Source organism: Cervus canadensis, chromosome 29 (assembly GCF_019320065.1).
Source record: "Cervus canadensis isolate Bull #8, Minnesota chromosome 29, ASM1932006v1, whole genome shotgun sequence".
Lineage (NCBI taxonomy): Eukaryota > Metazoa > Chordata > Mammalia > Artiodactyla > Cervidae > Cervus > Cervus canadensis.
Window position 1 is genome coordinate 27,241,599 of NC_057414.1, and position 13,405 is coordinate 27,255,003.

The 13,405-nt window shown below is 41.0% G+C and overlaps 3 protein-coding genes across 5 annotated transcripts in view; 2 read left to right on the top strand and 1 right to left on the bottom strand.

Moving 5' to 3' along the window:
* Positions 1 to 4,384, top strand: part of LOC122430558 (pre-mRNA-splicing factor RBM22-like) — a 44,030-nt gene extending 39,646 nt beyond the window's left edge. For both annotated transcript variants that reach the window (XM_043451190.1, XM_043451189.1), the window contains exon 2: positions 2,043 to 4,384. In XM_043451190.1, the coding sequence (XP_043307125.1) occupies positions 2,151 to 3,413 (1,263 nt within the window). In that variant the 5' untranslated portion in view covers positions 2,043 to 2,150 and the 3' untranslated portion in view covers positions 3,414 to 4,384. The remainder of the gene's footprint in view (positions 1 to 2,042) is intronic.
* Positions 4,358 to 13,135, bottom strand: LOC122430556 (tRNA pseudouridine(38/39) synthase-like). Of its 2 annotated transcripts, none has more exons than XM_043451186.1 (5): positions 13,090 to 13,135; positions 6,280 to 6,700; positions 5,602 to 6,167; positions 4,866 to 5,056; positions 4,358 to 4,751 (listed from the first exon to the last, which is right to left on the bottom strand). In XM_043451186.1, exons 2-5 carry the CDS (start codon positions 6,655 to 6,657, stop codon positions 4,441 to 4,443), a joined length of 1,446 nt encoding a protein of 481 aa, XP_043307121.1. In that variant the 5' UTR covers positions 6,658 to 6,700; positions 13,090 to 13,135; the 3' UTR covers positions 4,358 to 4,440. The 2 variants fall into 2 exon arrangements, with proteins under 2 accessions (XP_043307121.1, XP_043307120.1); XM_043451185.1 differs by lacking the exon at positions 13,090 to 13,135 and adding an exon at positions 11,187 to 12,251.
* LOC122430560 (hydrolethalus syndrome protein 1 homolog) lies at positions 7,244 to 11,219 on the top strand. The gene is made up of 2 exons (XM_043451195.1): positions 7,244 to 7,362; positions 9,889 to 11,219. The coding sequence occupies exons 1-2, from the start codon at positions 7,349 to 7,351 to the stop codon at positions 10,817 to 10,819; spliced, it is 945 nt and encodes a 314-aa protein (XP_043307130.1). The 5' UTR covers positions 7,244 to 7,348; the 3' UTR covers positions 10,820 to 11,219.
* Positions 13,136 to 13,405: the final 270 nt, after the last annotated feature.

Consider the following 13,405-nt stretch of genomic DNA (forward strand, 5'->3'; position numbering starts at 1 on the left):
ACAGCATGGCAGAAACCAATACAGCATTGTAAAACAATTAGAAATAAATTCTGGTTCATGCCAGAGTGCCCTCTAGAAAAACTGTCGGTTCCCCCTCCCCCACCCCCCTCAGCAGTACAGAGTGTAAGAGTAGATATTTCTCCACACTCTGCCCTGCATTAAAAAATCTTGCCAATCTAAAAGGATAACTTAATGTTTTTGTTTGCATTATTAATGAGATGGAACTTTTTATGTTTATTAGTCATGATTTCTTTGATAAATCGTCTGTCTTTTGTCTATTCTGCCGCTGTGTGTCACTTAGCTCTCTAAGAGGAATGTGAATTAGTGATTTTTGAACCTGTTATATAATTTCCACTAGTCTGTTGTTTCTTTGGATTATGGTTATCTTTTTTTAGGGTATTTTGTTTTCTTTTGCTCTAATATTGCCGTGCTTGAAGCTACACGCTTCACTTCCAAGAAGTAGAGGAATTTGTTCTAACTCAGCAAAGTTTAGAATCTTAACTAGTGACCCAGCCCCTCTTCCAATTTTAAACCCTTCCCTTCCACTCTTGAAATCCTTTCATTTGTAACTAACTCAACTTGAGCACTTAATGGCTTCAGATTTTGACAAGATACTGCTGGGTATTTTGGTGCAGATAATATCTGTATTTATCTACAAAATATAAGCTGTTCTAGCATCTGTGTGAAGGTTTCCCTATAGGTAAGGAGAAAGGATTATCAGTTCTTCATATTAAAAAAGAAAGAGAAAAAACTGACAGCTACTTACGGATCTTGCTAAATTGTATATTTTATTATTTGCAAACACCTGTCTTCATACACTCAAGAAAAAGTGTGTAATAATTTGACTGCAAAGAAAATATGCTAATCATAGTATAGTACACATGCCATTAAAAAAAAAAAAAAGTCACTTTGGGCTTTAGTGTTGGAAATCCACCCAGCCCAGTGTCCTGTTCCATTTCTGTCCCTACTTTCCTACTTTCCACCTAGTTTTGTATTGCATGAACGTTGAAATGGATGGTATAATAGTTCTCACAAAGCACCATTTTATTTATATACGTAACATATACTTACATGTTATGTATATAAAATCTTGTTTAAACTTCATAACCTATTGAAATAATTGTTTTCCAAAGTAAAAGCTAAGCCCTGCTTTACTTACATTCATTTAGTCTCTTACCATGGGTCAGACTTTGGAGTTTGTACATTGTATTATACAATACAGATAATTCTGCAAAGTTACATTTGGGGACTTCTGATTTGCTTCATCTGTGATGATTGTCCTGAGTTTTTCTTTCTTTTTTTTTGTCCTGAGTTTTTCTATGGCAACTACCAGAAATAATGTCACTAAATCCTTATTCTAGATTTGATAATACATCTATGTTAACCTTGAAAGGATTTCACTTAAGATCAAAGACCCTAATCCTCTCTTTTGCTTCTACTAGACTCTTCTAAGCATGGCTTTTTAGTTAGTTGCTTTTCACTCATGTATCATTTTTTAGAGTTGATTTTTTTGATTCCCTAAACTCTGTTCTTTTACTAGGTTTTTTTTGTTTGTTTGTTTTTTTCAATTGAAAACTAACGCCAGTGCAAGTACATTGAAATAAGGTAGAAAGTTGAAAAAAATAAAATGCTTTGGTTTGTTCTTATATGTTTAAGTGGGAATATTTTGCTACACTCCATGATTATGCTAAAAACAGAAGGATCTTTACCTCAAAATTAAAGGAGAAAGACCATTTGTGGCTCACATAGCAGTGTTAATAGATGGATAAGCTTCCTGAAAGATGCTGTGTTTTATCTACTTAGGTCATTTTCACTAAACCAGTTTATCAAATATGTTTTATGTTTTTAAGTTTTGACATTTGGGCAAAGCTCTTTTATGAGAACTCAGATGAGTAGTGTCATTTGCTTTTAAAAAGAACAGCACAACAAATCAGATACTTGTGGGTTCTGGTTTTAATGAATTTGAACACAAGGCACAGGTTTCCAGGTGTATGTAAATACATGTCCATTTAAAAATTTCTTCTTGCTTGTCCCACCTCTAGTTCTCCTGGACAGGAAAGAAGGAATGTTTAAACTTCTTGTGCAAGACAGACTTCTTGGTGGCGGTCCTCTCCCAACTCAAGCTGTGGCTGCCTCCAGACGCTCTCAAGATGGCGATCTCTCTGTGTTCCAACACCTACAACAGGCAGAATTGGGAGGATGCGGACTTCCCTATTCTGTGCCAGACATGTCTTGGAGAAAACCCATATATCCGAATGACCAAAGAAAAGTATGGGAAGGAATGCAAAATCTGTGCCAGGCCATTCACAGTGTTTCGCTGGTGCCCTGGGGTCCGCATGCGTTTCAAGAAGACTGAAGTGTGTCAGACCTGCAGTAAATTGAAGAATGTCTGTCAGACCTGCCTCTTAGACCTAGAGTATGGCCTGCCTATCCAGGTTCGTGATGCAGGATTGTCTTTTAAGGATGACATGCCAAAGTCCGACGTCAACAAAGAGTACTACACGCAGAATATGGAGAGAGAGATTTCCAACTCTGATGGAACGCGGCCAGTTGGCATGTTGGGGAAAGCCACATCCACCAGTGACATGCTGCTCAAACTGGCCCGGACCACACCCTACTACAAAAGGAATCGACCACACATTTGCTCCTTCTGGGTGAAAGGAGAATGTAAGAGAGGAGAGGAGTGTCCATACAGACATGAAAAACCAACAGATCCGGATGACCCCCTTGCTGATCAGAACATTAAAGACCGATATTATGGAATCAATGACCCTGTGGCAGATAAACTCTTGAAGCGGGCTTCAACAATGCCACGTCTGGACCCACCAGAGGACAAGACTATCACCACACTGTATGTTGGTGGTCTGGGCGATACCATTACTGAGACCGATCTAAGGAATCACTTCTACCAGTTTGGAGAAATCCGGACCATCACTGTTGTGCAAAGACAGCAGTGTGCTTTCATCCAGTTTGCCACAAGGCAGGCTGCAGAAGTGGCTGCCGAGAAGTCCTTTAATAAGTTGATTGTCAATGGCCGCAGGCTCAACGTGAAATGGGGGAGGTCCCAGGCAGCCAGAGGGAAAGAAAAGGAGAAGGACGGAACCACAGACTCTGCAGTCAAGCTTGAGCCCGTTCCAGGGCTCCCAGGAGCTCTTCCTCCTCCTCCTGCCGCAGAAGAAGAAGCCTCTGCCAACTACTTCAACCTACCGCCCGGTGGTCCTCCGGCTGTGGTGAACATTGCCCTGCCACCCCCACCTGGTATTGTCCCGCCCACACCCCCAGGTTTTGGGCCACACATGTTCCACCCCATGGGACCACCCCCTCCTTTCATGAGGGCCCCAGGACCAATCCACTATCCTTCTCAGGACCCTCAGAGGATGGGAGCACATGCCGGGAAACACAGCAGCTCCTAGCACTCGTCACCGCTCTGGGGGCTCTACGGAAGAGAGGGCGCTTAAAAACCCTAGGAAATGAATCCCGGGATAAATCTATTTTTCCTTCCTTCGTAGTTTCCATGGTAGTGGAATGTATTCAGATGTGGGCAGTTGGAGAATGACAGCCATGATTTCCTCTATGTGTTCTCAAAGGATTGATGGACCTGAAATAAGCTGCCATTAACACATCTGGTTATTGCTATAACATTACTAATAAAACTTAATGCTTCTTCCCCTCTTCTGTATGGGGAACAAGCAACTGGGTGAATTGGAATGTCCAAGGGAGTTACCATCCCAACCATATGTTCATTTTATATCTTCTTTTGGTGGGTGGGGGGTGGGAAATGACCTGCAGTAAGAAAAACAAGCAAACAGTTTTTGACCTTTTTTATGTCCATTGGATGTTTTCCTTTTTATCGTCTAAAAAAAGATTACTAGTACTAACCATTGTAGTAGCAAGAGTGTGATTTAATGCTTCTAAAGTCACACTCTTGAAAGACAAGTAGAAACAGCACCCAGCACAACCCAGATTTTCTCTCTTCTTTCCTGATTTATTAAGGAATCTGGCTGATTCCAAAAAAGACAAAAATTACTTTTCATTCCTGTCAGATGGAGACACAGATTTCATGGAGCTGTGTATCACTGATTAAACCTGGTATTTGAGATGAAATTATTTTAAAGAACTTCCTGTAAAACACTTTAAGAAACTGTGAAAGGAAAAGAATTGAGTGTGTTTGAATGGAAGACTTGTGGCCTACAGCTGGAATGTCAATCTTCAGCATTCACCTTTGTGTGGCTTCAGCGTCTCATTTTAATTTCCTGCTCAGGGCCCGGGATTCTGTTTGGTCTTACAATATTTGGAAATAACTGAATTGTAGATGGAAAAAAAAAATTGTTGTCTTGTATTTTGGTTTTGCAAAATAAAAACAGGTCAATTTTTATAAAAAAAACTTCTGTAGCCTAATGGTGCTTTGTTGCCTCCTGGATCTTGGTGAGTTTTCTGTGGTTAAATGATGCTTTTAAGTTTTGCATCAACACAAATTCTCTTCGTTGGCTTCTCAAAAACAGTATTTTCTTCCTCTAGTGTGTCACTACAGTCCCTTTTGGCTTTTGTTTCTTCCTCATGGGATAAATGTGGGTGTTCAATGCGTCCCCTACGTACAAAATGCTCGATCCGGGATTCTAATCCTTGGCATTTAGGACGATCCATTAGGGGCTTATAAGTGCGCATTTTCACTCCTTCTACAAAGGCACTGGTCTGCTTCATGACAGAGGGCTTAACATTTCTCCATTCTATCATTCCATCCATCTTTGGTCCTGTAATATATACAGTCAAGCATTATAGTGGATACTTTACCACAACAGAATCACTTCCAAACTCTGTGAATCTCCCTCCCCCACAACCCTGGATAACTTTGGTTCCCATCATACCTGTTCCACAGGGCAGTGCAACAGAGTCCAGTCCTTGCAGCATGCTATACAACATCTGAGTTTTCACAGCATGATTAGCCCATAGTTGCTGAAGGTGGGTAACATTGAACTCCTGAACTTCCCGGTCATAGATCCACTTAATATTTTCAAACTTACAGTCATACAAGACTAAAGGATATTCCACAGCCATGCTAGACAAGAAACAGGATGAGAATACACAGCAGCCATCCAGCAGGTCTTAAAAAACAGGATCAGCTGGCTTAAGAGGAGGGGCGAAATTTTGTCAATATGGAGTATGTAATAGTTGAGAAGATATGACACCATCCCTCATGTTGAACAACTTTATAACTAAAAAAAGAAAAACGCAGCAAACCATGGATCACTTAGTTAGGCTTGATCTACATTATGGAAAATTTCAATTGTAACAAGTCACCTAGAAGTGAGTTGACTTGGCCCCACCATAATGCTGTAAAACTAACTAAGGGGCCTGGTCCAGACACTTGTTACTTACTAAAGGGACAGAACAATGACAGAAGAAAATGAAAAGGTAATCACTGTTACATGTTCATAACGTTCTACAAGTTAGAGTAAAAGCCTCATGAAGGGAGAATCAGAAACTTAGTTTTTTAGACAATGGTGGGGAGAGGAAGAATATTTTAAAATATATTCTAATATATCTAAGGGCAATAGCTGTTTTTTTGGGGGGGGACGGTCTGGGTTTGTGTTTTTAACTTACCTATATTGAGGCTTCTGGGGATTTTTCTCTATGTTCAGCAGCTCATCAATAACCTCTGGCTTCTCCATTCCTTGGCCAATCAGAAAAAGAATAGCCATCATACAGCGGACTTGATGATAAAGGAACGCCTGACCAGTCACTTCAAACTGGCATAACTGAAAGGGTTCTTGCCATCCCTCCTCGGCCAGGTTCTGGCCCACTCGCTGTACTTGAGCAGACAGGATGGTCCTCTGAAAATTAATCACCCCATTGGCTACGTCCATTTTACATAAGTTCCTAAAATCATGTGTGCCAACATACTTCTGAGCTGCATAGTTCATGGTTACAATGTCTAAGTTAGCACAAGGGAAAAAATAGCGGTAGGTCCGCTCAAGACAGCTGAACCTAGCACTGAAGCTAGTTTCTACGGGAGCCCAGGCCAGCACTCGGATGTCTGGAGGCAATACCCGGTTGAGAATGTGGGTATAACGGATCTCTGTAGCCACATCATTGACTTCGTCTTTTAAGTTAAGATCCTCAGAATCCCTGCCCTTTGGAAAGTGAGAACGTAGGTCAAGAGAAATCACCTGTGGAATTAAGAGAACGATATTTAGAGATACAAATAATCTGAATCCTCAGTATGTACACCTAGAATGTATTAGGATTGCTTGCTTTGCAAAACAGGACAATGGCCCTTACCTGTCCAAAGGCACTAACTCCTTTGTCTGTTCGCCCACACCGGTGATAGTTGGATGTCTGCCTGTTTTCTACCAGTCGAGTCTTGGTTAGAGCCTCAAACAGTTTCTCTTCAATTGTATTGCTTGTGTTTTCCTGACTGGCAAAGCCCTGATATCCCCAGCCCAGATAGGCGATCTTTAGAGCTACGTGTCTTTGACCGTGAGCACTGAAATCAAAGGCACGCTTAGCTTTCCCCCCAGCTCCTGAAGAATTCTCTCGAATGTTTGAGTCCTTGTTCGTGGCCTGTTCTTTTTTAAGTCGCTTTACCTCCTGCTCCAGTTCCTGTACTCTCTTTAGGAGTTTCTCAGTCTGGATTCTGTCTGCGTCATTTTCAGCCATGATATGACAACCTCGGGAATAAATACAAAGAGATCCACCCTATCTGAAAAGAGAGTAAAGAGACACAGTTTTAGTGCTGATTCCCTTGGTGATGTTGGTATCTATCATTCCATTATATTCAAACAGTATCTAAGATTTAATTTGAGGCCTAAGGGATATATAGACGTTGGATTCTGCCCAGGGATACAAGCCCTAGCTTCATTATTATGGATCGATCATCTAGATATTATTCTTTTCCATCATGTCTGGTCAATTCACAGTGAAAAAGGAAGGTAGCATCAAACAAAAAATAAAAAAATCCAGCTAGCATTGTTAACATTTAAGTAGTCAGAATTTAGGGGAAATGTAGATTTCAATTGTCTATTATTCATGAGCCGAGATGGTGGAGGATTGATGTTATTGATATTTTTCCCCTAAAACATTTCCTTTTGATGTCTCATTATATTTGTGCTATCTTCCAATCATAAAATCTTTTTATATGGAGTATTATGTCTATGTCAAGTTTCTGCTGCTTTCTAATATTGCAGATAAAATTAGTGCTTGTGGTGGGTGGTGTGTTCTGTCATCTGAAACAGTTCTGTCTTAAAGGTGGTGCAGCTCAAGCTGGCCCAGTGGAAGAAACTTGTCAGTGATTGTACTTCATATTGGAAGTAGAATCTGGAATCAAGATTTTACCCCTTTAAGCAGCTTGATGGCACAAAGAAGGTAATTAAGCATTAAGATCTTTCTAAGTCAAATTTAATGCATGTTCTGATAAGAGATTTCTGTACCTCTAGTAGTTAAAATTGTCATGATGGAAAACTAAAGTCACTCTGGATAATATAATTTAGATATCAGTGTTGAAATTCCTGACGTATTGCAATAATCTGAGGACAACTGTACCTACATCTGTAAACTGGGACGGTACTAGACAGTCTTTGACTGATGGTTACTTTACGTCTAGGTAACTCATTTAGTTTTTTGCTCTTTGAGTTTCTATGACAGATACAAATTTAAATGTAAAAAATGAAACTATACAAGTATTAGGAGAAAACATGACATAACCATCTTACAATCTTGAAGTAGGGAAGGCATAAGTAAGGAGCTGCAGAAACCCAAAAAACTGCGACCACCTAAGAATATGTTTCTAACAACCAAAAGTCAGAAGTTAGATAACAAACTGGAAGAAAACTGTAATGATAGTATGTATTTCATATATACTCAGCTTTCATATAAAGATCTATAAGGAAAATACCAGCAACCTGAGAGGTAAACGGAAACAAGCATATTTCATACAGAGGGAAAAAAATCTCACAAATGTATGCAAAGATGCTCAAATTTACTCAATTTAAATAAATGCCAGTATATAGGAGGGCTGTTTCATCAAACTGACTGCAAAGAGGAGAGTGTTTGATAGTATACCACCTTGAAGAGAGGAACGAGAAACAAGCTTTGGAATACACACTCAGTACTTCTTTAGAGGGAATCAGGCAACAGCTATGAAAATTGAGTGCACACATGCCTTTGACCCACCTATTCCATTTCTAGAAATTGAATGTACACATATGCTTGCACAAGTATGTAAAACTTAACAAGGTATTTGTTATAAGACTCGTTTTTAAGAACAAAAATGAAATCACTAAATTAAATCACTCTGGAACACGCTGAATAAATTATGGTATGTCCATACCTTGGACTTCTATATACCTTTAAACAATGAAGTCAGTCTCTTATTTCTGACACTGACACAGCTGGATCACTAAGACTGTTTAGGACTCAAAAGAGTTTCTTTATGGTATAAAAATGTGTATATGAATATGGAAAATTACTGGAGAAATGATAAGAAGCTGCCTTTGACAGTGAAACTTGCTTTGGGTGAGGGGGTGGGGAGTCCTTGCTTTAAACTACATGTACATGTACATGTATTAGTTTTTCAGCCTGAGAAAAATATCAGAGATACAGGAAATAGTGGGCAGTAGATACGCATTCTAGATCCAGTCAGGAAACTGGCATTGGGTGTTTGGTTTGGGTACTTAAAGGACTTAAGCATAAGGAGTGTGTGCTTGTGATGGTCTTTTGGATCAAATCACTCTCACAGTTAAAAGCATGGACTCTGAACCCAGACTGCCTGAGTTAGCATTCCAGCTCAACCACTTACTAGCGCTGTAACCTTAGGCTATTTAATCTGTCCATGCCTCATGCTACTCATCTGTGAAAAGGAGATACTAAAAGTACTTATCCCACAGCTGTGAGGATTACATGAGTTAATAAATGTAAAGCACATGAAAACAGTGCTGGGTCCATAAAGTGTCCCTCTAAAGTCCAAGTTAGATAATGTACATGAAGCATTATGCCCCATATCATTAATCTCTTGAGCTTTTCTTATGCCAGAACCCACCTATCCTAGGAGCTACTCAAGGTGGCAGACTTCCAGGCAGTAGAATTGGGAGTGATTTAAGAAGAGCCTGGAAATGAAAGTGGGTAATAAACCGTGAGTTGAGTTAATGCCTGCAAAATGACTGCAGCCATGAAATCAAAAGACGCTTGCTCCTTGGAAGAAAAACTGTGACCAACCTAGACAGCATATTAAAAAGCAGAGACATTACTTTGGCAACTAAGATCTGCCTAGCCAAAGGTATGGTTTTTCCAGTAGCCATGTATGGAAGTGAGAGTGGACTCTAAAGAAAGCTGAGCCCTGAAGAATTGATGCTTTTGAACTGTGGTCCAAGAGAAGACTCTTGAGAGTCCGTTGGACTGCCTGGAGATCAAACCAGTCCATCCTAAAAGAAATCAGTCGTGAATTTTCATTGGAAGGATTGATGTTGAAACTGAAACTCCAATACTCTGGCCACCTGCTGGGAAGAACTGACTCATTGGAAAAGACCCTGATGCTGGGAAAGATTGAAGGCAGGAGGAGAAGGGACGACAGAGGATGAGATGGTTGGAGGCATCACCGACTCGATGGACCTGAGTGAGCAAGCTCCAGGAGTTGGTGATGGACAGGGAAGCCTGGTGTGCTGCAGTCCATGGGGTCGCAAAGAGTCAAAGACGACAGGGCGACTGAACTGAACTGAGTTACTGCCCCTCCAAAGTGCTCCCTTACTGCCTGTACTAATCTGTATTTTACCATATACTTAACTGTTGTACTTATGACTGTTCTGTTTCACTGCTATAAAATAGTACATAGGAAGGGAATGGTGTTTGAGCTGGAAGTTTATTATCAGAGGTCTAATCAGTGATTTTCTCTTACAGAAGGTCCTTCAGTGTAGGAGAAGCAGTGGAGGAACTTGTGGGACCTGATGGACTAAAATGGGCTGATATGGATCCAGAAGAACGAATGCTAGTAGCCGCTAAAGCTTACACTCATATCTGTGCAGGCCACGGTGAGGGAGATGTCAGGAGAGAAGCCCAGTCCATCCTGTATGATCCCTACAGTAAAGCCTCAGTAACCTCAGGAAAGCGACCTGCTTTTCCTGCACAACTGCATTACCCACACATAGAAAGCAATGCCCCTTCAGAAGCAGTCTCAGAGACCTCCCAAAGACTCCGAAAGCCAGTTATGAAGAGAAAGGTGCTGCGTCGAAAGCCAGGTGGGGAAGTATTAGTGACAGATGAGTCAATGATCAGTGAATCAGAGTCTGGTACAGAAAGTGACATGGATGTCTGGGACTTAAGACAAAGGCTGATGAATCTGCACTTCCAGGAAGACAGGGAATCTCCAGTTGATATTTCACAAAAATTTAGTCTACCACGTGAATACCAAGGAATTTCTCAAGATCAGCTCATTTGCTATCTACGAAGAGAAGAAATAGGCCCTCCAGCTTATGAACAAGACCTGATTGTTGCCAGCCGGCCCAAGTCCTTTATCCTCCCAGGGCTGGACCAGTTGAGCCGAAACCGGGGCAAGATAGACCGGGTAGCCCGCTATTTTGAATATAAACGAGACTGGGACTCCATGCGGTTACCTGGTGAAGATCACAGGAAGGAATTACGCTGGGGTATCCGAGAGCAGATGCTTTGTCGTGCAGAAGCCCAGTCCAAGCCTCAGCATATATATGTTCCCAACAATTACCTAGTGCCAACTGAGAAGAAACGATCTGCCCTTCGCTGGGGTGTTCGTTGTGACCTTGCAAATGGTGTGATGCCCAAGAAACTTCCTTCCTTCCCTCTTTCTCCTTCTTAAGTCTTTTTTTTTTTAAACTAGTCTCTCCTTTCACAGGATTGTTTGCAATAATCTGGTTCTTAGTATCTCTCCTTTTATTTAAATAGAAACAACTAACTCAAAATACCATGGAACACAGAGTAAGGACTTCACCCATCACTGGTCTTTCCTAGATATATGTCACATTGGTATCTACCACTTAACTTCCAAATGACCATCACATCTAGCAGTTGCAAGAGGAATCATGCCAGAAAAACAGACCTAGGCTTTCTGTTTTGTCTTAGTGAGCAAAGCCAGCACTATTTGTTTCATGAACTTGTTACTTTTGGCCAGTGTGAGTTGCTGTTTTTATCATTGTGTTTTTAAAGTTGCTGAGCAGTAAGCTTACCTATTAAAGACTTTTGGAAATTTGTGAACTTGACCTTATTTTCCCTTAAATATTTTCCAAAGGCAATCTCAAACCTAGGTTATGATTCTGCTTCCAATCATACTCTGCATCATACTCTCCGCACCTAAATGAGAGCCACAGGGAATGAACAAAAACCTGGCCTTTACACACAATCCTACATAAAGGAAGAGCAAGATAACCTTTGTTACTAAAGGAATACAGTAATTCCACTAACCATGTTAAATGTTTTTTAATAGATGCTCAATAATAGCACGATATCCCATGCAAGGTTCTAACCCAAGTTTTGTTTCAGAATTATTTCAGTAATATGTTGCCCTCCGTTTGTCACTTCTGGAATGCCATACTTTTTATAATTTGCCTCTGAGATTTTCTTAGAGATCATGTCTGTCATTTGAAAGCTATTGCCACACTGCAACAGAGCTTCAAACTACTAGCAGCGGGAGCCAGATGCAGACATAACAACCAAAATGAATCTGGCCTGTTGGGGTCAAATCACTAACTGAGCTCATCTGAACTTTTGGATCTGTTTGTTCTTCACTTCTGTTCCAATAATACCTAAAACCTAGAGGCTGTTAGGTTTAGCATTTAAGCTAGAAGAGTGACAGCAGAAATAGCTTGCTTGTTCAAGGGAAAAACAGCCATGTAACAAAAATGAATGACCTTGACCATTACTTTCTGCTAAAATACATTTTCTCCATAATATTTTAAGTTACATCATTCATTCATTCACCCAGTTCCATTGTTAAGCGTTCATCAGGGAGAGAAATAATCAGTGGCTCAAAGATACATGTAAGGTAACATTCACTGCAAATAAATAAAAACTGCCAACTGTCCAACAACAGTGAAGTAATTAGACATTAGTCATTGGAAATATATGGGAAGCTAATAGAAAAAGGAAAATTAGATCAAGCATACAGGCCGCACACACTGTCTGACTGCCCACACAAAGCACAAGGAAAGATCAACACACCTAACTCCAGGTAGTGGGATTCAAGGTAGTTTGTACCTCTTTTTAAAAGTTAACACAAACATAGCATTTTTTACATACAAATCAGTTAAAAAAAAAACTCCCAGTGGTTTGCCTCTTCATCTATTTCTCAAAGCCCAATATTACCTACCTTATGAAACCAATTAACTAGACCAAAGGTATTAAACCGGTACTAAGACATTTTTGGCAAAAGGGAACTGAGTCAGTAGTTTTCCCCAGAACGCCAGCTCCCCTCAGGGTGAAGCGCAGTGGTTCTCAAGCAGCTGTGTAATAGGAGGAAGGGAAGTAAAAGTCGCTCAGTCGTGTCTGACTGCGACCCCATGGTATACGGTCCATGGAAATCTCCAGCCCAGAATACTGGAGTGGGTACCCTTTCTCATCTCCAGGGGATGCTCCCAACCCAGGAATCGAACCAGCTGTCCCGCATTGTGGGCAGATTCTTCATACCAGCTGAGCCACCACGGAAGTCCAGGAAAGGGGTCACCAAATTATCAAACCAATGTTCAAATTTGGGGGGAAACTGTTGCCACACCTCCCCACTCCACATACTACCGGAATCTCCACATCTAACTAATATTTGGTTTCATGAGCAAACGAATTCTGAGGCAGAAGAGACTACACTCCGCGGTCCCAGGGGCCTCAAGAAATCGAAGTAAACAAGCTCCTAACTGCTGCACGTTTCTGACAACTGCTACAAGAAACACCAGACACAAAAACACAGGGTCTTTAGCGAGGTTCCACTTCCATACTCAAAAGAGTGCTCTCCTGAAAAGATCAAGGTACAGAAAAGGGAGCATAGGGGAAATGACAGAAACGTCCATCTGCTTGCCCATCTGTTCGTTCCTCTTTGTAGAACCCAGAAAATAATTCACCCCCCAACACCCGCACACTTACCTTCCGGTTGTCGGCCACGCCGCTTTCTTCGAGACAGGAAGCTGTCACTTTGCGCCGCGTCCTCATGGGAAATGTAGTCCACCTTTATGGGAAATGTAGTTCTAAGAGCCGGGAGTGCAGGTTTAACACTGAAATCTGCCTAATCTTTTGCAGTCCGGCCACCTTCTGGGCACCTCCAACAAGGCATGATCTGGGGCCTGCGCGAGGACAAGAATAAAAGAGAGGATAATTTCTCGTCCGCTAAAATAATAGAACGTTAAATTTAAAGAACCTGACCCGATTTTATTCGTAGTTAAATTAGTAGGAAGCTATCACT

Excerpts from the sequence above, each read along its gene's own strand:
- LOC122430556 (XM_043451186.1), bottom strand. The coding sequence starts at position 6,657 with ATGGCTGAAAATGACGCAGACAGAATCCAGACTGAGAAACTCCTAAAG. Across the intron at positions 6,168-6,279 it reads GAGTTAGTGCCTTTGGACAG|GTGATTTCTCTTGACCTACG; the intron begins GTAAGGGCCATT and ends TTAATTCCACAG. Across the intron at positions 5,057-5,601 it reads CCCCAGAAGCCTCAATATAG|CATGGCTGTGGAATATCCTT; the intron begins GTAAGTTAAAAA and ends TTTCTTGTCTAG.